At 45.1% G+C, this 26734-nt stretch overlaps 1 protein-coding gene across 3 annotated transcripts in view; it reads right to left on the bottom strand.

The window, feature by feature from the left end:
* The window catches only part of HPS3 (HPS3 biogenesis of lysosomal organelles complex 2 subunit 1), a 47909-nt gene that overhangs the window by 9926 nt on the left and 11249 nt on the right, over positions 1 to 26734 (bottom strand). For 2 of the 3 annotated variants that reach the window (XM_056564840.1, XM_056564839.1), the window contains exons 6-10: positions 24618 to 24816; positions 19664 to 19745; positions 12539 to 12693; positions 9358 to 9463; positions 6310 to 6491 (exon numbers count right to left, since the gene is read on the bottom strand). In XM_056564840.1, coding sequence (XP_056420815.1) covers positions 6310 to 6491; positions 9358 to 9463; positions 12539 to 12693; positions 19664 to 19745; positions 24618 to 24816 — 724 coding nt within the window. The remainder of the gene's footprint in view (positions 1 to 6309; positions 6492 to 9357; positions 9464 to 12538; positions 12694 to 19663; positions 19746 to 24617; positions 24817 to 26734) is intronic. The other variant, XM_056564841.1, reaches the window with a different exon arrangement.

The following is a 26734-nucleotide window of genomic DNA, read 5'->3' as shown; positions in this document are numbered from 1 at the left end:
AAAAAGGGCAGGAGCTGTGTCCCCCAATGGAGCCTTCGAGAAAGAGATTTTACGGTAAGTGTTAAAAAATCTCCTTTTCTCTATCGGCTCCATTGGGGGACACAGACCGTGGGACGTACCAAAGCCGTCCCTTGGGTGGGCAGATAAGTAATCAGGCAGACGGCCGATCCACTGCCGGCTGCAACACTTTACGGCCCAGACTAGCATCAGCCGATGCGAAAGTATGAACTCAGTAAAAACCTTGAGAAAGTGTGCAAAGACGACCGGGTAGCCGCCTTGCAAATCTGCGAGGCCGAGGCGGAAGGAGCCACAACCCTGAAAGAAGGAAACTACCCCTTACAGCGAAGGCTTCCGAAATGGCGGACCAAATCCACTGAAAAATGTGGGCTTGGAAGCAGGTTGTCCCTTGCGACGACCTTCTCGAGCTTGAGTAGTAAGCGCTCCTTAGGATGAGAAGGAACCGGAAAAAAGGGATGAGAGGACAATGTCCTCATTGAGATGAAAGGCCGAGACTACCTTAGGTAAAAAGGAAGGAGCTGGCCGGAAAACGACCTTGTCCTGGTGGATCACCAGAAACGAAGAATGGCAGGAAAGAGCTGCCAATCCAGACACCCTCCGGATGGAGGTGATAGCCACAAGAAACGCCGCTTTCCAAGAAAGGAGGCGGAAAGACATCTCTCTAAGGGGCTCAAAGGGTGCACCCTGGAGGGCACTCAGAACCAAGTCAAGTCCCAAGGGGGAGAAGGTGACCGTTAAGGAGGAACAGCGTGTGCCACTCCTTGCAGGAAGGTCCAGACATGAGGATTAGAAGCCAAGGGCCGCTGGAAAAGAACAGTCAGGGCCAAAACCTGACCTTTAAGGGAACTGAGGGACAACCCCAGTTCCAACCCCGACTGCAAAACGGAGAGAAGACGGGGAACCGCAAAGATCACCGGGGAGAAGACCTGAGCTGCACACCAACGAAAATAAGACCGCCAAGAACGGTGGTAAATTCTTGCGCAGGAGGGCTTATGAGCCTTGAGCATGGTGAGAAGAATTGGGAAGAGAACCCGCGGGTCCTCACAACCGCGGTCTCAACCACCACGCCGTCAAATGCAGCGACTGTAAATTGGGGTGGCAAAGAGGACCCTGAGCGAGTAGATCCGGGCGTAGCGGAAGGCGCAGAGTAGCGTCGTCCAGGAGCTGGACTACGTCGGCATACTACGACCTTCGGGGCCAATCTGGAGCTACCAGAATGGCGGAGACGTCCTCTGCCTTGAGCTTCCCCAGCACTCTGGAAAGAAGCGGAAGAGGGGGAAACAGATAAAGGTATGGGGAACCCCATCCAAGGAATCACTAGGGCGTCCACGGCCAAAGCCTGAGTGTCCCGGGACTTGGACACAAACGGAAGAATTTTCCGAATGTGACGGAACGCGAAGAGGTCCACGTCCGGAATGCCCCAGAGGCCGCAGCGCTGCATGAAGACCTCAGGATGAAGAGAACACTCGCCGGGGGCGGGTGAGGACCGACTGAGGAAGACCACTACCCCGTTGAGCACTCCCGGAATGTGAAAAGCCGAAATGGCCGGAACCTTGTTCTCCGCCCAGGTGAGAATCTTGGTCACCTCGGTCATGGCTGCCGAGCTGCGAGTGCAGCCCTGTTGATTTACGTACGCCACGCCGTGGCGTAGTCCGACTGAACGCGGACAGGACGGGACTGAAGACGGGACTCCCAATGAAGAAAGCAAAGAAGAATCGCCCGTAAGTCCAATATGTTTATCGGAGGAAGGGTCTCCGGAGGAGATCAGAGTCCCTGAACTGTCCAATCTCTGAACACACCGCCCCAGCCAGACAGGCTGGCATCCGTTGTAACAACCTGCCAGTGAAGGGGAAGAAAGGACCGCCCATGGAGAAAAAAGGGGGGAGTGAAGCCACCAGAGCAGAGACTGACGGACCCTGAGGGGGAGAACAATCTGACGATCGAGGGACAGAGGAGACCTGTTCCATCGAGAGAGAATCGCCAGTTGAAGGGGGGCGGTAAAGAAACTGGGCAAAGGGTACAGCCTCTATAGATGCCACCATCCGACCCAGGACTTCCATACAAGTGCGGATGGAGATTGATACCTGGGTCTGAAGGGAGCAGACCCCCGCCCGTAGCACCAGACGTTTGTCCGGCGGAAGACAAATTCGGGCAAAGGCCGTGTCGAATCGAAGTCCCCACAAGGTTAGAGACTGGGTAGGACGGAGGACTGACTTGTCCCGGTTGACCATCCACCTGAAGCGAGTCAGAGTGTGGAGAGTGACTTCCAAATTCTCCAGAGTCTGGGCTCTGGTTGGGGCCTTGATGAGAAGGTCGTCCATATAGGGTATCCCCGAGATACCCCTCGACCGTAACAAGCCTATCACTGGCGCAAGAATCTCTGTAGAGACACGAGGAGCCGTGGCTAGACCAAAGGGGAGGGCTACGAATTGAAAAATGCCACTCCGGAACCGCAAGGCAGAGGTACAGGGAGGCGAATTCGATCCGGTAACCGTTGGACACCACGTCCCCTGACCAAACGGTCCTGAACGTGCGGGGTCCAGATGTCTCGGAAAAACCAAGAGACTACCTCCCACCCGAAAAGAAACCGTGGGTGGGGGCCTCACTTCATGCAGAATTGGGTTTTGCGGTTGCCCGATTTGGGCGCAAAACGGCCAGAGCGGTTGGAAACCAACTTCCAAGACAGGCGCGCCCGGAACGAGGGAGCCTTTCTGTCCCGCGAGGGCCCCAGCCCGGACCCTTTACTGGGGCCAGAGGTCCGAAAGGAAAAAGGACTTCCTTTGGGAAGTAGGGCGAGCCTTATTTTGAGGTAACAAGGAACACTTACCTCCCGTTGCCTCAGAGATAATCTCATCAAGGCGTTTGCTAAAAAGACGGCCGCCCGTAAAGGGAAGCTCAGTGAGAGACCTTTTGGAAGCGGCATCCGCATTCCAAGCTTTAAGCCACATAGAGCGGCGGAGGGCCGCTAGGTGACCCACAGCAAAGGCAGAACAATGGCTGATTGCATGGAAGCCGCGCACAGAAAGTCCCCAGCTTTAGCGCATTGGAGAGCCAGAGCAGATAGATCCTCTGGGGGGGATCCCGCTAAGATATCCTGATGGAGCTTTTGGCACAACTCCGACAAGGCCTTGGACATCCATGTCGAGGCGAAGATGTGTAGAAGAGAAGAGCCAGCTGGTTCAGAAGCGAACTTCGCTAAAGATTCTACCTTCTTGTCCGCGGGATCCTTGAAGGCAGCGGCATCTGCTAGAGGCAGTGTAGTCGCTTTAGAGATCCGGGAGATTGGTGGATCTACAGAGAGAGGGGAAGCCACCTTAGCGACAAAGTCCTTGTCAAATGGATAACATTCTTGAATTGTCTTGATTCCCGGAAATCTCTTGTCTGGATGTTTCCATGTGGATTCCAGAATGCCATCAAAGTCAGCGTGAGAGCTGAACCTTTTACGTGCTGGCTGAGCACGATGAAAGAATACTTTTGGATAGACATCTGAAGATCCTGGGTCCTCCAAGTGAAAGGTGTCTCTAATGGCTGCCACCAATGAGTGCACCGTTGCAATCGAGTCCGAGCGGTCCTCTGGATCAGATGCCGGTTCGGAACCCCCAATAAAATTTTACTTTTAATGATAACTATTAAAAGGACAAAGGGTTTTAACCCTTTGTCCTTTTAATAGTTATCATTAAAAGTTAAATTTTATTGGGGGTTATTTGGCTTTTGTGTGCCGTTTTGCACTTGATTTTGTTAGTTATAATTAGCCTTCCCTGATAAGGGTTTCTTGTGGTTGTTGTTGCAGCACAGTGATTACAGGCACTTTGGTACTACAGTGTTTATAGACCAAAAAGTCTATGCATCCTGGCAGCTGCGGAGAGGAGAACAGCTCCATGCAGCTAGAGTGAGAAAGTGATGGCTAATGGTAGAGGGGGCGTGCCCACAGCAGAGGCACTAACTAGTTGCCCCCCCCCCTGACTGAAATTCGCGCCCATGGCGCTGATTGGAGGATGATGCGCGCCTCAGAAGAGCTCCGACAGCCCTGTGGGCGGAGCTAAAACCAGGCCGAGAGAGAGCTGTAATGGCGCCCGCTCCTTGTCCCGAGCGCACATGTAATTCGCATATGCACTCGGGGGAACAGAGCGGGCGGTTAAGACGCCGGCAGAGACTGCAGGAGAAAACGAAAGTAAGCCGGCGCTGAGAGCACCCGGCTCGTACCAGCGCCGCAGCTGTCAGCCGCATATAAGGCGCTAGCGGCGAAAATGAAAGTAAGCCAGCCCGTACTGGTGCCGCGGCTGTAAGCCGCAAATAAGGCGCTGTTCACCGTAACACACACAGAGCCAACATAACATACATGCCCCCTCAGAGTGCCACTGCTCACAGTGTTAAACAGAACATATATGCCCCCTCAGAGTGCCACTGCTCCCCCAGAATAAAGTTCATTCCCAGTAAGCCAGCCCAACCTTAAAAGGTGGGGCAGAAACAGGGGGTCTCCAGCAGTTGCAAGTCCGTTTACCTGAGGAGAAAGAGGGAAAGTACTTACCTCAGTCAGAAGAACTTACCTAATGAAGTCTTCAGTGAAGTCTTCAGTCAGCTTTAGGTACCTGCATCACGCCTGGCTGCTATGCACGAGCGAGGCGAGCAGGAAAAATAGGGGGACCCGGACCCATGAGGTACCACCCAGGCACTGACCGTTGGCGAGGGAGGGTTAACAGCACATATACGCAATGTCTGTGCACCCTTACTCACAATGGGGAAACAGTGAACCACAGTTCCTGAGTCCCCACCTGAAAACGGAAAAGAAAAAGGAATAAAAAACTAACACATCCCTATACTAGGAAAACAGAAGACCAGGTCTGGAGCAAACCAGACCCGTCCACCTCCTTCAGACACTAAGCTTAAACTGACTAGCTCAGAGCCTGAAGGCGGGTATATCCTGCTGGGAGGAGCTGACTTTTTTTTATTACCATAGTGTCAAACCTCCTAGAGACAGCAAGATACACCCACGGTCTGTGTCCCCCAATGGAACCGATAGAGAAAGGATGTTCAATGGGCATTGTTAGATCTAAAAACTGTTGATATGTTGTTACTGATTATAAGACCTTTTGTAATATGGTTGTTTAAAAAATGTTGAATATTTAATAAAGAAAACGGCTCCTGAAAATCCCACCACTAGGGGTCCCCATACCTGCTGTGACACTAACCAGTCCTGCAGCAGCATCAGGCTTGTCCATGACTCATGGACAAGGCTGCGTGAGCAGACACACTAATCACCTCCCTCCACAAGGAGGGACACGCCACCTTCCTCTGAGAGGATTTCTAATACTGTGAGCTAATGGAAAGAGGGATTTCAATAATAAATATAGGTGATAGATGCATCATTTTTTTGGTGGAATGTGACAATTACGCTTTTGCAATATATTGTTTTAAAAAGGCTGTCTTCTCACCAGAACTGATTGGTGAGGATTTGACTTGTTAACCATAATAAAAAGAGTTTCTAGGGCTAGTTATGTGATGTACAGTAGCTTCTTTACAGTTTCCCCCTGCAGAGCACAGCTCCTATCCAGCAATAAAATGCAAGACAATTCCATTCGCATCACTGGATCTTGTAGTTCCTGCACAACAACACAGCCACAATCTTAATATGCCAACCCTTTTTAAAATTGTAAGCATTAAAAAGGTACTCCTATGTGGACATTTAGGAGGTCAGGAAGTCAAACACATCCAAGCCAGCTATTTTACACAATATGTGACGCCCCGCTCAGCCAATCACCAGCTGCCAGCCATTGTTCCTAATGGAGAACTCTGGTCTTCTTTCTGTTTTTGGGGGCCAACATGTCACACTGCGTTCAGCTAACTGCAATCTGCAATGATGTCCAGCCTTGGCCGAGGTTGGACATCATCACAGCCAGCAATTAGCTGAACACGCTGTGATGTGTCGGGCACAAAAAGCAGAAAGATGTTCGGGGCAGGAGGGCAGGAATACAATTCCAGCGGCACTAGGGGAGAGGCGCAAGGTAAGTAAATGTAATACTTTAGTTTCAGTAGCCTGGGCATAATGTCAAAAGAAATATTTTTGTCTGAGTTCTCCAATAAAGTGACCATGGCCCACGCTGCCTGATCTTAAAATGTCAGCTGTTGCCGTAGACAGAAATATTATATATTATATATATATATATATATATATATATATATTATATATATATATCCCCTGTCCTGTTTTATGCTAACCCTATGTTTTGTGTCTCAAGGAAACATGGTCAGCCTACATTTATTGTCCCTTTAAATCCCTATCATTATATTCACCTGCTGAAGCAGTCTCCCAGGTAGGCACAGCTCTCTCTGAAGGCCGCCATTAGCTCCTCCTTCTCTTCAGATTCCACCACGTCTGGGTTTATTAACGCTGCTCTAAGTAAAAGGTGAGCTTCACTTAACAGATGAATACTACCATGGGTCTTTACTGTCTCGTATCTCTTGCTGTACTCTACCTGGTGAAAGCAGCAGAAAGAATGGATGAACATAAAAAAAAAAAAAAATCTGTATAGCACAGGCTAAATGTATTGAATGTATTGTCAGTTTTCCTCTCTACAGGCTTCACCGGCAATAAGCCTACCAACTCTATTGCAAGGCAGGAAAAAGGACAATAAACAATACGCAATACAGGCACTTGCCAGGACAAATGAAGGAGGCGGCATATATATGATAGAAAATACAATTAAGTAAGCCTGCTCCACCCAAACAGTAAGGAGAAAGCTCTGAAATAATTCATGTTATGAAAATGGAAAAGGTCCACAGCTGAGAGACCCCCTGACAGCAACACATATTAAAGTAGTTAAATAATAAAGAGAAATTCAGCAACTATGCATTTGATGACCAAGTAGACACCACACAATAGGACTGTGAACCTCCCAGACAATATCCTTTAAAACATTTTTCATCCCTTGCACTTCTTGTAGATGCCCCCAGCAAGGCGAACTATAGAAGACACTTTTAGAACAAAATTATTAGTAGCAGGAGGAGTATGGTGGGCTATAAGCATTCTTGCTAAATAAAGTATAATCAAAATGTCCATCTTAGGTCCAAAAGGTTCATCACTACAACCTATAAGGCCAGTATGCAACATTTAGGCATTAGAGATAGCCGAGTACTACATATCCTAAGTATAATAGCTAAAATGGAAGAAGAAGAAGTCATTCCCAAATCATGAGACAGTAGCATCCACACGCCCACACATAGGAAACTGGACACCAGCCATGTCTATAAAATAGAACCGGAGTTCTATATAGCCTATGAAGCCAATAGAGTTGTGATAATCGGCTAGCTTCAGAAAGGGAGAGTAACGGGGTATAGGATAAAGTGGTTTTCTAATCCTCAAGGAATAAGCCACCCAAATCAAAGTTTAATTCATTGAACTGTAAGGGGATACCTCAAATCCCAAGTGATACTTCTGCAAACATTCCCAAAAACATAAAACCTTCCTATGAAAATAACTCAGGGAGGGCCAGATTCCACCATAGTGGCATGAAACCAGTGCACCACTCCACTCTAAAGTTACAGGAAACATATTCATGAACTTTTGGGGTAATCTTGATACATTAATATTTGAAGGAAGAGACCATCTGTATCTAAAATGTCTGCACCTGACTGAGGCATATGAGGAAGAGGGGCTCGAGGTAGAGCAGATTTGTCCCAATTAATAAGCAAGCCAGAGTAGGAACCAAACTCTGTGATAAGGTGCAGAACTAGACCCAAGGAACTTGCAGTGTCCCCAAAGAAGAGCACCACGTTGTCTGCATAATGTGCTACTCTCTCCTCCAGTCCATCATACGTAAACCCCACAATGGAAAAAGAGGAGTGAATCAGAACAGCCATGACCTTGATGGCCAGGGCAAAGAGCAACAGGAATAAAGAACATCCCTGACAAGAAAATACATTGGACAATTGCCCAATAACCCCCACCCTGGCCACCAGATCCCTACAGAAAAGACGGACAATCAGCATAAATTAGGGATCAAACCCCATACAGTCCATTCACCTTCATAAATGATTTGGCACAGTGGAGTAAAAAGATGGAGCTTTAAAAACAAATGCGGATGTTATTTATAGTGGAGTTTAAATTCCATGGACCAGCGATAGGATCACCATCCCCCATCTATTAGCAAGGACCCTTTCAGTAATTTGATATCAGAACAAAGCAATGAGATAGGACAGTGGGCACCTGCATATAGAGGGTCCTTTCTGGGTTTCCGAATGATAACAATTATCACTTATATAGATCGGTGAAGGAAACCCTCCTTAACTGCAGTCGTGAAGACCCGCAACAATTGCGGAAAAAGTACTGTAGCAGGGTCACCTGCCGTAACCTAAATATACAGGTAGATCATGCGGGTGACCCAGTTTCTAACACTGCTAACATCTCAGGAGATATTTATCTTGTTGCTAATATGGTTTTTACTTCTTTAGTCTGCCCACTCTGGTCAATAATCCTGCCCCTTCACCTGATAACTCTGCCCTTTCACATACCTGCTGAGGAAGAGGGGATGAAAATTTATGAAGCGCGTGGCAGAATAAGCAACTGGAGGGGGGGGGGGGGTTATCACTGGAGTGGGCGGGAGAAAGCGTTACACATACAGCAGCAGCCGCCTCTCAGTGCAGCTAAGAAGTAAAAACCATATCAAGATTAATATGTCCTGAACGGCTTCACCGATTTTCACCCAGTAAGACGCATTTGAATCAGCATCATCAGCACCATCTACCTGTAGGGCAGGAAACCCTGTTGTCAGTTTCCCTTTAAGTATATCCAAAGTAATAGCACACATGGAGGCTCAGGACAGTGTTTAAACGGGGTATTCCATTCTTAGACATCTTATCGCCTATCAAAAGGATAGAAGATAAGATGTCTGATCACAGGGGGGGGGGGGGGGGCCCGCGATCTCCAGCCCGACACCGCAGCATTCTGAACACAGAAGCTTGGGGCTTCCATGTTTGTGATGTCACACCCCCTCCATTCATGTCTACGGGAGGTGGCGTGACAGACATGAATGGAGGGGGCATGACGGCTGTGGTCACCCGTCATGGAGCAGATTTCGCTCCGTGCACTGGATGACTGTGGTGCAGAGTCAGAGATCTTTGGGGGTCCCAGAGGCCGGACTCCCACAATCACACCTCTTAAGCCCTATGCTTTGGATAGGATGTTCAGGGGCAGAGTACCCCTTTAAGCTGTGTTCTTTGTTTCCCATACATGTAATATTTCAGTAAAAAGTTTATCAATCATCTGACTATTATTGTGGGTTGGGATTAGTTGAAGTGCTCTTTGTATGAACAAATACATGTAATATACATAAAAAGGAATACCATTTCTTTGTACAGCTGGAGAGTAGGTGTAGTGCTAACAACATAGAGATTCCAGCCATGCTCTGAATCACTGGAGGATTTGTTCTTCACACCAGCTTTTCTGGAGCTACAATGAGATGCAAGCTAACATTAATAAATGCATACATACAAGACATGTATTTTTCTTGACAAGATTATCTATGTGAAAAAAGCTGATCTTTTTTGTTCCCTAATGAACATTACACTCTTCCAGGCTTTGTGCTTAAGAAAGGTGCTTGTCTCTGAGCCAGAATGATAATTGTGGACAAATAATGGAGCATTTTTTTCTGCTTACAGTCAACTGCACAATACAATTCAGTGTGCTGCTCCAGCTCTGTTCACACAGGTATGTTATCTTTGTGTGTGAGCTCTATAGTTAACTTCCTCTGGCCTGCTTGTGGATGCCAGAGTTGGTTGGGAAGCCAAGAGCAACAGGGCAGACTGTTTAACAAAATTTATGTAACTCTCATTGACCTTAATGGAAGCTGTATAAACAGTGTACCTCAAGGTGCTATGCTGTTAATGCTATTCCCATTAAAATCAATGAGATTTAGGCAAATTGCGTAAAATAAACAGCTCTGCTCTTTTTTCCTTTCCGACCTTCCCCGGCAGCCACATGCAAGCTGAAAGGGGCTAGGAAGCCTTCATACCGAGATGGGTATACCCCTTTGACTGAGTCTATTACAGAGATCCATGTTGCAACATCTAAAACTGTAGAAAGAATGTGTTTTCAAAAGGTTTCCAGAGGGGGCCATAGACTTGGATAGATAATTATTCAGGAGGTACTGCCCATGTGCACTTTCATGCATGCCTGTGGACTATGTGACACCAGGTGCCCACTGGCTCAAGAAACACCTTTGCATCCCTTTTCACAGTGCCTATATGCACAAGCGCTGCTGGATGTGGTAAGAAATTAACTGAATGACTTCAGAGTTTCCAGGAGCAGTTTATGGGTACTTTATAGACTATTTTCTAGGAACCATGAACTGTTGAGCCTATCCTGGAAGCCAAGTGTTTTGTGTTTTAAAGGGGTTGTCCAGCAAAAAATTAACTTCTCCCCTATTCACAGAATAGGGGATACGTAGCTGAATGTGGGAGGTCGGATCACTTGGAGCCCCCGCACGCTACAGAAAGGGACCCCGGCTCTCAGTAAGGAGCGGTAGACGGTACGTGCTTTATTCATTTCCTGGAGATAGGGGATAAGTTAGTTATTGCTGGACTACCTTTAACCCCTTAAGGACGAAGCCCATTTGGGCCTTAAGGACGCAGACAATTTTATTTTTACGATTTCATTTTTTTCCCCTCCTATCAAAAAATCATAACTCTTTTATATTTTCATCCACAGACTAGTATGAGGGCTTGTTTTTTGTGTGACCAATTGTCCGTTGTAATGCCACTCACTTTACCATACAATGTATGGCGCAACCAAAAAAATACTATTTGTGTGGGGAAATTAAAAAGAAAACCGCAATTTTGCAAGGTTTTGTTTTCACGCCGTACAATTTACGGTACAAATGACATGTGTTCTTTATTCTTTGGGTCAATACGATTAAAATAATACCCATGATAATATACTTTTCTATTACCGGTACTGTTGTGCTTAAAAATAAATTGCAAACTGTTTAACCAAATTAGTACGTTTAAGATCCCCCTATTTTGAAGCGCTATAACTTTTTCATTTTTCCGTATAAGCGGTGGAATGAGGGCTCATTTTTGCGCCGTGATCTGTACTTTTTATTGATACCATATTTGCTTATATAAAACTTTTAATATTGTTTTATAAATTTTGGGGGGGAATAAAATGTTTTAAAAAAGCAGCTATTTTGGACTTTTTTTTTTACGTTCACACCGTTCACTGTACGGTATCGTTAACATTTTATTTTAAATAGTTGGGATATTTACGCATGCAGAAATACCAAATATGTATATAAAAAAAAAAAAAAAAAAAAAAAAATTTTATATATATATATATATATATATATATATATATATATATATATATATATATATATATATATATACACATTTTTTTTTTTATTTTTTTTTATTTTTTTACACTTTTTGGGGGTGAAATAGGGAAAATGGGACAATTTACGTTTTTATTGGGGGAGGGGGTTTTTCAACTTTTTTTACTTTTATTTTTACACTTTAATAGTCCCCATAGGGAACTATTTATAGCAATCAGTTGATTGCTAATACTGTTCAGTGCTATATATAGGACACAGCATTGATCAGTGTTATCGGTCATCTTCTGCTCTGGTCTGCTCGATCGCAGACCAGAGCAGAAGACCCCGGGAGACGGCCGGAGCAAGGTGAGGGGGACCTCTGGCCTCCATGCTGGATGATCGGATCGCCGCGGCAGCGATGCGGGCGATCCGATCATCCATTCAATGTACCGCGATGCTGCAGATGCCGTGATCTGTATTGATCACGGCATCTGAGGGGTTAATGGCGGACATCAGCACGATCGCGGATGTCCGCCATTATGGGCTACCAGCAGCCGGGACCTTCCGCGCATGACGCGAGCATCGCTCCGATGCTCGCGGTTATGCATAGGACATAAATGTACGTCCTGGTGCGTTAATTACCACCTCACCAGGACATACATTTACTTCCTGCCTCGTTAAAGGGTTAAATACACTCTGTAGCTTGCATGGGAAAACATTGATGAACTGGGAATAGATGTCCATCTAAGATTGACACAGGCTCCTCAGAAACTATACCATTATGGACAGTGAATGTTGTTGAAGAAGAGGACTGCTCCCTCTGCCCTTATATTTCAATAACCTAATGGGCCTGTGATACACCTCTATTTCTCTTACTTCACAAAAACCCCATCTAGTGTTTTAAAGTTTAACTGAATGGTAGTAATGCACAGTGACTATGCCCTTTTCTGTATGTACTTGTGCTACAATGTGTGTTTAAATGTTCTGTGTCTCTGTCTGGGCAGTGTCATGGGATATTGTATACCTGTATCTAACTGAAGCTGGGTGACCCCTTTTTGGAGGAGATTCTGATGTGGCTAAAACCCCAATTTGGTTTTAAAGACGATGGACTGGGCAGTGACTTATAGGGAAGTTACCTTAATATGTGGCACTTGAGACATTTTCTAGAGATAATTTGCTAAATATTTGTTACAAATGCAAGAACAGTATGAAGATACGATAACCTTCTGGTACTTTTCATTTTATCTGCCTTGTCCTCAATATCCGCCTTTGTTAAAATGATTATGTAGTTATTAAAGTGCTGAATGGCTTTTAATCCAATAAACAGTTGCATCCTTAGGGTACAGACATCGAGGGATACTGGCGGGCAAGTCTGGAAGAGGAAAGAAGGAAAAGGTTGCTTTAACTTTCTAATGAAGACAACCTTTCCTGCTCTAAAACAAAGAAATAGGTACATTTGACAATATGGCTTCTAAAATATGATAAATAAAAATTCTTAAGAGAAACTTAGTTCCAGTTTTCTCATTATCTAACAGTATTTAACCTTACAGAGTTGGTGTAGACACTCCTGTAGGACCTTATACTAGTGCTAGTATGGTGTTTGTATTCCATGCATGCTCAGATTTGCATATATGTTTACTGCTATAGGGGAAGGGGAGGTTAAAGAGGTTTTCCTGGTAAAACTAATAAATATGTGCCTCCCAATACATTAAAAAGTAAATATATTTTACCTCTCCTGCTGTAATTTGACATTGGCAACCGGAGAGGTAAAATATAGTACAGAGTATTAATATTATTGTGGTTTTTTTTTTGTTTTTTTTAAATGCTCAGAGAGACATACACTTAAATTATTAGCTTTGCCCAGAAAACCCAATTAAATGCTATCATTTAAAAATCCAACAGGCCAAAGCCTTTTGTACCCTGACATATGTTGCTGGGAGCAGACTGTGAGAAGTCTGTTTGCGGATCTATCAACATTAATCTAAATGTGTTATGCCACCATAAAAAGGTAATGTCTGAAGTAACTATGATGGAATACCTTCAACTAAAGACATATATACCTCAAATTTACATGAAAATTTCACTTGACATACAGTTTCACATCTGGCATGGCATATGGCAGCTATTTATGCTTGGTTTAAAACAACAGGTGAATTTGAAACATAACATAATATGGCTATATTATTCTGTTCCCCTTTAAAAAGAGTTGTCTGAGATTAGAAAAAGGAGATTTTTGTGTGCTCACCGTAAAATCTCTCTCTCAAAGCCTTCATTGGGGGACACCTTACAGATGGGTATATGCTCTTGCCACTAGGAAAAAAAGTCAGCTCCTCCCTGGCAGGATATACCCACCCACCTGTAGTGAGGTTATCAGTTTTGTCACAAAGCAGTAGGAGAAGCCAACAAGAAATGTCCGAAGGACGCTAGAAAGGAATGCTGGATCAACAACCCAAGAACCGGAAAAAGTAATCCGGAAAAAGACCATGAAGAATTGAGTGGGTGCAGTGTCCCCCAATGAAGGCTACGAGAAAGATTTTACGGTAAGCACAAAAAAAAAAAAATCTCCTTTTCTCGGTCGCTCTTCATTGGGGGACACCTTACAGACGGGACGTACCAAAGCAGTCCCCTAGGGTGGGAAAAACCAACCACCAGAGAAAAAGTCAGTCCTGAGACTGAACTCGCGTGTCCACAAGGCCCGAGGACGAGCCCCCAGGCCAGAGACAAACTAGGTCCATAAATAGAGCTTCCAGAAGATCCCCGGTCCATGGAGATGGACTAAGACGCCAAAGGAAGGGACCGTCCTTGTAGACTCAAGCTGCCTGGACTGTCCTTTGTAGACTCAAGACACCCGGTCCCTATAGAGAGACCAGAAAGAGTTGACCAGGAAGCCAGATGGGCCAAAACCATCCCGGAAGCAGATAGAAAAAAGTCCCAGGAACACAACAGGGAGATCAGCATACGCCTGATCTCCACAGAAGGTGGAAACCAGAAACCACAGGAAAAAAAGAAAGACGGAAACTGGGGATGTCAGACATCTGGAAGATGGACCTGTAAAGGAATACTCACACCTGAACAGACGTCCATGAAAACCCTCGGACGACAAACTTCCATGTCGAAACAAGAAGAAGTGAAGGAGTGCAGAACAGAACCCCCCCTCAATGGGATCGAGGAGGAGTTTGGGCCGGATGACCACACCTGCCTGAGACCTTAACCATCACCAAAGCCCAAAGAAACGGAAGAGCCGTCTGAAAGGAAGACACGCCACAGCAAAAGCTCTGTTGATTGCTCTCAGCAAAAACCAAGGGCCCAGTCAGATGCCCCACCTATATAGTGGAAACTGCGAGATGGCAATCTCTTGGCGGCAGGAAAAACTCAACAAAATAGTCCCCCTAGAGGAGGGAAAACAAGGGTGGACAAGAGAAAACTTAGGTACTGACCCATGCCAAGCACCCAGATACCCATAACCCCTGTAACCCCTGGAATTCTTCACACTGGAGCTGTGCAAAAATACAAGACGTGTTGAGAGCCAGTTCAGACGGTGACAAAGGCAGCCAAGTAGGTGCCTGAGCCACCCCAGATCGAAAACCCTGGAAACCTGGAGGCAGAGGGAGGGGCTTGACTGTGATGCCTCAGTAGGCCCTAGGCCAGAACAGAAGTGCACAAACGCCGCAGAACTGCACAAACAAAATCAGGAAGCCCAGAGGCACACCCCACCGAAAGAAGCGGTCTCAGCATATGTAGGGACACGACATGGGTACCTCCCCATAGTAGTGGGGAACCAAGACTGCAGACACGAAAGAAGCCACAGGCATTCAAAGGACTGGCAGGAAGGGAGGTATGCTATGCCTCTACATGACCCACATTGCAACCTTAGAAAGGAAAAAGGAATGATGCTGCTGTTTCTGAGAAAGTCCCAGGGACCTGAAGAAAAAAATCCACACCCCATCTCCCAATGGTGCTAGACACCAAGGCTGCAGACGCAAACTCAGGAGATGAAGAATGCATGTGTAGAAGGAAACATGCAGACACAGTAGTCTGACTAACAGGTAGATGAAGTTCCAAGAGCCCACAGATACACAATGTGGGATTAAACCAGGGAAGAGAGACACCGAACTACAGCCGCAGCATCGGCAGAAACGGGGGAGGTGACCTGGTGGAATAGAAAACCATGCAGAGATAGTTTGGCTATGTGGCATAGGGACCATAGCCACGCTGGGTCCAGCATACTGAAACCCACAGTGAAGTGAGATACCAGCCTACAAATAGAGTAGCAGGCGCACAGAGAGGGACCTAGTAATGTAGGGAACCCTGCAAATCAGCATGTGATGCATTGGATAAGGCCCAAGAAGCAGCATGGGGTGACTCACTCGAAACTACCACTTGGCAGTGGGTTACCTGAACTACCATCCACGGTGTGGAAAGTGTATGGTAGTTGACCCAACCTAGTAGAGAGCCATGCAGATAACCGTCTGGCCGACCGGCATTGGAGTCCTGAGCGCACAAGGTCACTCCATGCAAACTTCCAAAGAAAGCGGGGTAATTGAGTGCAGCCTATGCAACAGGCGACCTGGTGGTGGTGAAGACCCAACAGACGAAGGACTGTCCGACTGGCAGCAATCCCACGTACGTGTAGGGACCTTCCTCCAGATCCCTCACCCGGCAGTGAGGTACGGGAACTCGGCTATGTCCGCAGCAGCCCTGAAAACCATGCAGACAACAGTCTAGCTGAACAAGAACACCTCCAGGTGCTTGGTAAAAATGGAAAAGTCAGATAGGAGATAACTGTGCCCCTTGGTGGGAGGTCAGGAAGGCCTAGAAACCCCACCCCTGGGAAATAGGAGGCCGAGGAGCCATAAAATGCATCCCTGTCATCCTGTAAAGGGTCCATAGGACACGCTTGGTCAGTTCTACGTATACCGCGCACAGCAGTGGGGTACCAGAACTCCAGCCACAGATACATCAGCCGCGTGAATTGTGACAGACAGCAAAGGAAACCATGCAGACCACTGTCTGGCTTACCAGTATGGATCCATAGTAGATAATTCATTCCGTCAGTACCTCGCACAGTAGTGAGGAACCAGAACTCCAACCACAGATACATCAGCCATGTGATGTGTGACCGGCGGTATAGGAAACCATGCAGACCATTGTCTGGATTACTGGAATGGGTCGAACGTAGACAACGTGTCACTCCATCGGAAATTCGCTAAGTTGTGAGGAACCGAAATTCCGGCTGCAGATACATCACCGTGTGATGTGTGACAGGCGGTGCAGGAAACCATGCAGACCATTGTCTGGCTTACTGGTATGGGTCCAATGTAGACAACGTGTCACTCCGTCAGAACCTCGCGACAGTAGTGGGGTACCAGAACTCCAACCGCAGATACATCAGCCGTGTGATGTTTGACAGGCGGTGTAGGAACCACGCAGACCACTGTCTGGCTTACTGGAGTGGGTCCATAGTCGACAACGAGTCATTTTGTTGGCACCTCACACAGTAGAGAGGTACCGGAAGTCAAGCCGCAGATATCTTAGCTGTGTGAGGCGAGACAGGCAGCAGAGAAAAAACATGCAGACCACTGTCTGGCTTACTGGTATGGGTCCACAGTATCAAACGGGTCATCCTTCGGATACCTCGCACCAGTAGTGGGGAACCGGAGTGCCCGCTGCGGACGCGGCAGCTGTGAAATGAGTGACAGTCGAGACTACAGTCTGGCATACTAACATCGGATCCAATCCATGCCCCCATCGGAATATTCCCATGGAGACCTTGCGCTGGATGAGGGGATCCGGAACACTTGCCGCGTATGCGGCAGCCTGTGGGGAAGGGAATCATATAGCATGATATGTCAAGGACACCCTCAGGATGGGTGGCCGGTAGAATTGACAGATGAGGGATCTCAAAAGAAACTGGAGTGTCTGTTAGGAATGCAAAAGAGCTTACAATGTGCACTCAGTGGTATGAGAAGGCTTGGTTGAAAATATCCCCCGGGAAGTTTTCAAGGTAAAGTGAATCCCCGGCAACAACCCGCCACGGCAGATTAAATAGGCTCCACGACCATGAGCCATAATGCAGCATCAGGGATGCCAGAGGGATACCTTAAGCGGCTTATGTCGTTTGTGAATAGTAGGTCACCTGCTAGGGTGACTAAAACAAATAAAGCAGCCCTCAAAGAACAGATATGCCCACCAGGCTGCAATAGAAATTAGAGTACCATACAATTATTGGCCACAAGAGGGTGCCAAACCACCTCAAATAGCAGAAGTGACCAAGGAATACATTTTTTTTTTTTTTGCTGGAAAGGAGCATGGGGCGCCAGGCGCCCTGCAAAGTGGGCAGACAGGAATCCCATGGAGCAGCGATGGCTTATAGCAGCATGCTATAGAAGTGCCCGCCATAACCGCCGCAAGCTCCAAGGTAGGGGAAAATAGTTCATTACAATAAGCTCCCTCCGGCTACAGGCTCAGGAGCATGGAGTGCTGCCGGCCCCTGCAGCGGGTAGGGAGGGCGGAGCTAGACGCCACAGACACGGCCCCCAGCAGCACGTGAGCCGAGGAGGAGGAACTGCCTGATCTCCCGGCTTGCGCGAGAATAAGGGGAAGAAGGGCGAAGCTACTTGCCGCCATGGTTCCCATCCCCCCCGCGAACTCCCGCCGACTGAGCACCTTGGAGTGCACCCCTGCCAGGTCCGCAAAGCAAACCCGGAGAAGAGGTGCGGAGGTGACTGATCCAGGCGGCAGGAAAGATGAAACTAAAATTAGAAAGCTCCCGGCCGGGAAAAAACTAGCACTGCTCCCTATTAACCCCCAACTATAGCGCTGCGCACCGTAGATGCTGCAGAGGCTGCATGAATAAAAAAAGCTAGGGTTAACCCCTCACTGTTCAGACCCCCATAAACAACCCCAGAAATAGGGGCATAGTAACACTGTACTACACAAGGGGGGGGGATGTATACTCACCTCAGTTGCACACATACTCACCTGTCTCCACATACTCACCTAGAGATGTCTTCAGTCAGCTTTTTAGTCACCTGCATCACGTCAGGCTGCAACAGCAGGACAAGCAGGGAAAATAGGGGGACCTGGACGCAAGGTGCATACCCCAGGCGCAGGAAGTTGGCAGGAAGGGGTTAAAAGTGCATTCATCAATGACCCGTGCCCCTTAGCCGCATATGGGGGGGGTACAGGTAGCGCCATGCTCCTGAACCCCCGCCTGAAAAAAGGAAACAAAAGGGAATAAAAAAAACCAATACAAAAACTAAACTGCCCTTACTAGAAAATAATTAAAAAAAAGAAGGTCTGGGGAGTACCCCGACCTGTGTCTCGCCTCCTGCTGACTCTAGCTAAAACTGATTACCTCACTGCAGGTGGGTGGGTATATCCTGCCAGGGAGGAGCTGACTTCCCCCCCCCTAGTGTCAGGAGCATATACACATCTGTAAGGTGTCCCCCCAATGAAGAGCGACAGAAAAAAGGGTGTGCTTTTCTTTCTGCAGTCCTGACCCATTCATTTGGGCAATACCATACACAATATGAGGAAAGGAATGGCACTGTTTTACTGGAAACAAAAAAGCCTAAACATTTTTTTCTAACCTTTGATAACCCCTTTAATCCAGTAGAGAAAATATGTTTCTACAAATAATTTTATTTAAGCTACACCTTTCTTATTTCATTTAATTTTTTTGCACAGTTGAACAATCTAATAAGAATTTAAATAATTTCAGCTACATATTCAATGTCATAGTGATACAAATTCTGGATATCACACATTTAAAGGGGTACTCAGGTGGAAAATTATTATTATTATTTTTTTTTAATCAACTGGTGCTAGAAAGTTAAACAGATTTATAAATTACTTCTATAAAAAAATCTTAATCCTTCCAGAATTTATTAGCTGCTGAATACTATAGAGGGAATTATTTTCTTTTTTGGAACACAGAGCTCTCTGCTGACATCACGAGCACAATGCTCTCTGCTGACACCTCTGTCCATTTTAAGAACTGTCCAGAGTAGGAGAAAATCCCTATAGCAAACATATGCTTCTCTGGACAGTTCCTAAAATGGACAGAGATGTCAGCAGAGAGCACTGTTCTCGTGATATCAGCAGAGAGCTCTGTGTTCCAAAAAGAAAAGAAGTTCCCCTGTAGTATTCAGCAGCTGATAAGTACTGGAAGGATTAAGATTTTTGAATAGAAGTCATTCACAAATCTGTTTAACTTTCTAGCACCAGTTGATTAAAAAAAATAATAATAATAAATAAATAAAATTGTTCCACCGGAGTACCCCTTTAACAGAATTAGAGAAATATGCTTCTAGAGACGCTAGTATAAGGTGGACATTTACCTTCATAGTTGTACCAATATAGGGATCCTCCTCCCGAGCTGCGGCTGCACAGCATCTCACAGTAAAACACTGCAGGTTGTTACTGTAAAGAGGAGATTAGAAAAAAAATATTCTTTATTATTGACTAGGAGATCAGGGTATATTATAGGTGTACAAGTTTTAGGGCTAGTTAAGACTGAGAATTTCCGCTGCTGAATTTTTGCTTAAAGAATTAGCATTGTACTTCTTTCTGAGATATTGGGTGTGGATTGCATTGCTGTCAATGGGGATGGTACATGTCCACATGGTGAAAGTGCCAGCCGAACCTGCTGCACTCGGAATCTCCAAGAAATTTTCAGTGAGAACAGACCCTTAGGGCATCATGTCTATATTTAATTATTTATAAGTTTTCCTTGTATTAATGTTAGGTGCAAATTATGGCTATTTTATAGGGTCCTCTATAGTAGTGTACAAAAAAATAACAGGACGTTCACTCCCTGGGCCTCTCAATTCCCAGCTGTAAGGCCTAGTTTTGCCCAATGCCTATTTCATAGAGAGCATTAAACCCCCCCCCCCCCCCCCCTAAAATTGCTGCTTCTCTTCCAAACCTTAAATAAGCACTGTCAGATACAAAAACTTTTTATATGTTGTACATCTTGGCAACACATTAACCTTTCTAATATACTTAATTGGAAATTTTAATTTCTTTTGTATAGAAATCATGGCTCATAAAATCATGGTTTTGTCCAAGCTGAAGCACAGGCATGGACAAAGTCCAGTAAGTGAGGGTGGGCTAGCACTTCTCTGTGTTCTCTTCTGTCTGTCTGAGAGCCCAGAGGAGTGCTATCAGACAGGAGAGAGCCCAGAGGAGTGCTATCAGACAGGAGAGAGCCCAGAGGAGTGCTATCAGACAGGAGAGAGCCCAGAGGAGTGCTGTCAGACAGGAGAGAGCCCAGAGGAGTGCTATCAGACAGGAGAGAGCCCAGAGGAGTGCTATCAGACAGGAGAGAGCACAGAGGAGTGCTAGCCCACCCCCACTTACTGGACTTTGTCCATGCCTGTGCTTCAGTTGGGACAAAGCCATAATGATTTCTATAAAAAAGAAATAAAATTTTCTTATTAAGTAAATTAGAAAGGTTAATGTTTTGCCAAAATCTACAACATAAAAAAAAAAAGTTTTGGAATCTGACAGTGACCATTTAAAGGGAATCTGTGAGCTGCATTTACATACATATATACAAATACCCAATCTAGCAGAGCTTACACTTAAAAAAAAAAAAAACCATAACAAAAACATACCAAGTTTGGAAAGTAAATCCTTCCTTTGTTCTCAGATGAGAAAACAGTAAAGTGAGAGTCTTATTGTCTCTTAATTGATGTTATGTGCCAGAGACCTGGTGCCCCTTTATCTCTAACAGATTCTTTAGATTCTGTCATTTTGTGGTTTAAAATTGCCTGTTCTGTGGATAGATGAGAGGTTCAATACATTTCAACCCACCATAAATTTAACATTGGACTATTCTTATAGAGAACTCCTCTATAAGAATTTAAAACACCACAATTCAGATGTTCCAGTACAAATACCTACTAAATCGACCCACCCACCTTAGATGGGTCAGCTTCCACTCCAAATACTTTAAAAAAAATCAATTGCATACAGCTAGGCCATCAGACATTATCGGATCTGTTCCAACTCTACAGACAGAGATGACACAGCATTTAAAAAGGACATTCCTAAACCAGGGCCATCATACCATTTAAGTCCAAATCTTTAGAGCATCCAGGATACTTAGAAACTAATCACTCATATACAAAGGACAAAGAAAGAAATCGTGTACCACTGGTGGTGACCTACAGCCCTTGTATAGAGAAGTACATGAGAAAACTACAACATATGCTACTTAACCCCTTAAGGACGCAGGACGTAAATGTACGTCCTGGTGCGGTGGTACTTAACGCACCAGGACGTACATTTACGTCCTAAGCATAACCGCGGGCATCGGAGCGATGCCCGTGTCATGTGCGGCTGATCCCGGCTGCTGATCGCAGCCAGGAACCCGTCGGCAATGGCCGACGCCCGCGATCTCACTGGCGTCCGCCATTAACCCCTCTGGTGTCCGGATCAATACAGATCCCGGCATCTGCGGCAGTGCGCGATTTGAATGAATGATCGGATCGCCTGCAGCGCTGCTGCGGGGATACGATCATTCATAACGCCGCACGGAGGTCCCCTCTCCTTCCTCCGTGCGGCTCCCGGCGTCTCCTGCTCTGGTCTGAGATCGAGCAGACCAGAGCAGGAGATGACCGATAATACTGATCTGTTCTATGTCCTATACATAGAACAGATCAGTATTAGCAATCATGGTATTGCTATGAATAGTCCCCTATGGGGACTATTCAAGTGTAAAAAAAAATGTAAAAAAAATGTAAAAGTAAAAGTAAAAAAAAAGTGAAAAATCCCCTCCCCCAATAAAAAAGTAAAATGTCCGTTTTTTCCTATTTTACTCCCAAAAAGCGTAAAAATTTTTTTTTATAGACATTTGGTATCGCCGCGTGCGTAAATGTCCGAACTATTAAAATAAAATGTTAATCCCGTAATCCCGTACGGTTAACGGCGTGAACGGAAAAAAAAAATAAAAGTCCAAAATTTCTACTTTTTTAATATATTTTATTTAAAAAAAATTATAAAAAATGTATTAAAAGTTTTTTATATGCAAATGTGGTATCAAAAAAAAGTACAGATCATGGCGCAAAAAATGAGCCCCCATACCGCCGCTTATACGGAAAAATAAAAAAGTTATAGGTCATCAAAATAAAGGGATTATAAACGTACTAATTTGGTTAAAAAGTTTGTGATTTTTTTTTAAGCGCAACAATAATATAAAAGTAATAATGGGTATCATTTTAATCGTATTGACCCTCAGAATAAAGAACACATGTCATTTTTACCATAAATTGTACGGCGTGAAAACGAAACCTTCCAAAATTAGCAAAATTGCGTTTTTCGTTTTAATTTCCCCACAAAAATAGTGTTTTTTGGTTGCGCCATACATTTTATGATATAATGAGTGATGTCATTACAAAGGACAACTGGTCGCGCAAAAAACAAGCCCTCAAACTAGTCTGTGGATGAAAATATAAAAGAGTTATGATTTTTAGAAGGCGAGGAGGAAAAAATGAAAACGTAAAAATTTAATTGTCTGAGTCCTTAAAGCCAAAATGGGCTGAGTCCTTAAGGGGTTAAGGAAAACTGTGCATAGGAAAAGTTGTATTCCGCATGGATTCTGCCGAATGAGCAAGATTATTCTTTCGGTAACGGAATCGCAGTGGTGGAAGCTCTGATGCTGAAATTCCGTAGTGTGCACTGTGCAGCGGAATTCCCTCTACAAGAATGGGATTCTGCTTCACTGGAATTTCCAAGAGGACTTTCAAATCAAAATTCTGCTTGGAAATTCCCTAGTATGAACCTAGCCTAATAAGAAGCTCACTGCCTTCTGAGACACAAGGAACCTATCCCTGCGCTATAAGGGCCCGAAAAACCTGCTCCCATTTAATAACCACAGACAGGAACCATATGGGGGAGGGGCAGTAATCATTGTAGGTGTAAGTGAAGCATTTTTCTACACCTTTTTTTTGTGTGCTGGTAATGTGTAGGAGTTGATCAATTTTGTGCAGGTCACATTTCCTGAAATTTCACTCTTCACATACACCAAATAGTTAAGCTAAATCTGGGATGGTGTAGTTTTAGGGACTTTAGTGGCTTTGCGCCTTTTTCTGCACCTTTACACAAAAAGTCTCAAGTGATAAATTCATTACCACTGCAAGACTAACCTTACCAGGTGGTATGTACACACACACACAAAAAATAAATAAATAATTAAATCAAAAAAGCGCACAAAATAGCCTGAGGTGCTGCGCCAAATTAGAGACAAATCTACACACAAAAACAGCTCTAAAGACAAAAATAAATGTCCCCCACCACCTATATCCATAACACAACAGGACTATAAGATTTCTAGGACACTCCCATGTTCTACATCCAATGTGCTCTACCTGATTCCCTGCACTAAATGTTCCGTTGGGGATCTTTATGTTGGAAAAACAGAACATAGAGGTCAAAATGACAGAAGGGTCTGGAAAAGAAAATTCATGACAATCTTTAACACTTTAAAGGGGTACTCCGCTGCTCAGCGTTTGGAACAAACTGTTCTGAATGCTGGAGGCGGGAGCTCGTGAAATCATAGCCCCGCCCCCTCAATGCAAGTCTATGGGAGGGGGAGGGGCAGCTGTCACGCCCTCTCCCATAGACTTGCATTGAGAAGGAAGGGTGTGACGTCATGAAGGGGCTGGACTATGATGTCACGAGCTCCCGACGTCGGCTCCAGCATTCGGAAAAGTTTGTTCCGAACGCTGAGCAGCGGAGTACCTCTTTAAACATCTAAAGAATGTGCTCCTGAGATAAAGGGGCACAAGATCCCTGGGACATAACATCAATTAAGAGACCATAAAACTCTCACTCTCGAGTCTGCTGATCGGTGAACGGAGGAAGGATTTACTTTCCAAACTCAGCCTGTTTCGTTTTTTTTTTTTTTTTTTAACTAGCTAACTTGATTCCAAACCTTTATCTTTAACATCTTTACTGTAAACAGTATGAACATTAAAGTAGGTTTACTGGACTTTAAGGTGGAGGAGGGAGCTGCTGGGTCTGGTAGTGCAACTCAGTCCTATTTACTTGAGTGGCAATGGGCTCTACTAAACTGTAACATCTAACATTGGTACAACAAAATTTACCGAGCTGTGCGTGTAAAACAATGAAGGGGATGTGGCACCCTCTTAGCTAGCTGACTGTGGGTTGCCGGTAGTCAGACCCCCACCAATCTGATATTGGATAAGAAGAAGCATAAAGTCCCACAAATCCCTGAACATAAAGCGATGCAGGAACTGAAAAAGAAGAAATACTTTAACAAATGAATACCTTGTAATGACATGTAGGAATTGGGAAGTCAGAACTGCCTGCTGTGACCTTTCTGGGTACTGGTAAACTGATATAAGTTCTACAGCATTGAATAGTGTGTACAAGAATCCAGCATGTGGCATGGAGAAGAAACAGAACAGGCTTGAAATTTCCTTCCGAGAAGCTGAACTTTCGCCATGAGTAGGAAGAATATGATTTACTAAAAAGGTATAACAAAAATAAATCAGTGAAAGCAAAGGACAGCCATGTTCAATAAACTACTAAACCCCAGAAATATTATTTAATCACATTTTACCTTAATATTAAAAGGAGTAATGAGGGCTTTCAAAATGGACAGACTATCTTCAGGATAGGTCATTAATGTTAGATTGGAGGGGTCTGACTCCATGCAACCCCGACAATCATCTGTTTAACCCCTTAAAGGAAAACTGTCACCAAGTTCACCAACACTAAACCCAATACATAGGGTTATAGTGTGGGTGAACAAGATTCAAACGAGGGGTCACTTATTTTTGTCAACTGGCTGCCAAGATATGCTTCTAAAGTTCTGGGATTTCTATTATAAATAAGCGCACTGAAGGCGTCTCCCTGCCCGCTGGCCACCTCTAGGCAAAGCGGAGGGTCAGCCTTAGGAGCTTTACTCCAGGAGAGAGAGGCGCCTAGCGGGCGAGGGGGAAACCTTCAGTGCTCTTATTTATTATAGAAATCCCAGCACTTTAGAAGCATATCATGGCAGCCAGTTGACAAAAATAAGTAAGTCACCCCCTGTTTGAATCCTGTTCACTCACACTATAACCCAGTGTATTGGGTTAAAGGAGAACTCTGGAATATAAAAATTGTCCCCCATACTGCCGGCAGTAAAAAACAAAGATGTACATACCTTCCTCCGCTCCCCCGGGGCCTCCGGTAACCGTCTCCGGTCTCCGCCGTGATCTTCTTCCTGGTTGCAGGTGGTCGGAGAGTCATACTGCATTCAGCCAATCACCAGCCGCAGCAAAGTCCGACTCGGCCAGCGATAGGCTGAGCAGCAGTGTGAGAACGCTTCAGGACACAAAATCCTTCACTACACTGGCACCTGCTGCCGGGGCCGAAAACGTCACACTGCCGCTCAGTCTATCGCCGGCCGAGTCGGGACATCACTGCGGCTGGTGATTGGCTGAGCGCAGTAAGACTCTCCGACCACCGGCAACCAGGAAGAGGATCGTGGCGGAGACCGGAGCCGGTTACCGGAGGCCTCGGGGGAGCGGAGGAAGGTATGTACATCTTTACTTTTTTACTGCCGGCAGTATGGGGGACAATTTTTATATTCCGGAGTTCTCCTTTAAGTGTGGGTGAACTTGGTGACAGTTTTCCTTTAAGGACGCAAGACATACCTGTACACCCTGCGCCTGCTCCCCTGCAATGACGCGGGCTCAAGAGCGGACCTCGCATCAAAGCGGAGTGGACCCCAGTGCATATGTCAGTCACTTTTGATATTATTCATGTATACAGGCATTGACTGACACCTGAGTGATGCCTCTTTTGCCCTTGGGTGGAACTCCTCCATTTTTAATGTAATGTTTTATCAATAAAGATTTAGACATTTTGTAATAATTGTGGTTTAAATCACTCCAGTTTTTTTTCTTTGCGATTTTGTAGGTATTTGGGAGGTCATATAGCAGTATTTATTGAAGGTGTGTGTATTTTATACATTGCGTATAGACATTTGAGTAGTATCTACCTATATACCCCATGTCTGAGATACTTCGGGGACTATAAAATGAAAAAAATAATATCAAATAAAAAGTTAAATAAATCAGAAATAACCCCTTCCCTAATAAAATTTTTAATCATCCCCCTTTTCCCATAAAAAAAATAAAAATGTCCGAACTATAAAAATGACGTTAGTTAAACCGCACGGTCAACAATGGCGTATACATAGAAAAAAATACCAAAAAGTCCAAAATTGCGGATTTTTGGTCATTTTGCATACCCTAAAAATAAAAAGCGATCAAAAAATTCCCATTAAAACAAACATGGTACTGATAAAAACTACAGATCACGGAGCAAAAAATTAGCCCTCACACATCCCCGTATACGGAAAAAAAAAAAAAGTTATAGCAGTCATAAGAGGACAA

Source organism: Hyla sarda, chromosome 3 (assembly GCF_029499605.1).
Source record: "Hyla sarda isolate aHylSar1 chromosome 3, aHylSar1.hap1, whole genome shotgun sequence".
NCBI classification, from domain to species: domain Eukaryota; kingdom Metazoa; phylum Chordata; class Amphibia; order Anura; family Hylidae; genus Hyla; species Hyla sarda.
Note: the sequence above shows the minus strand (reverse complement) of the source record. Positions and strands in the feature narration are given on the sequence as shown.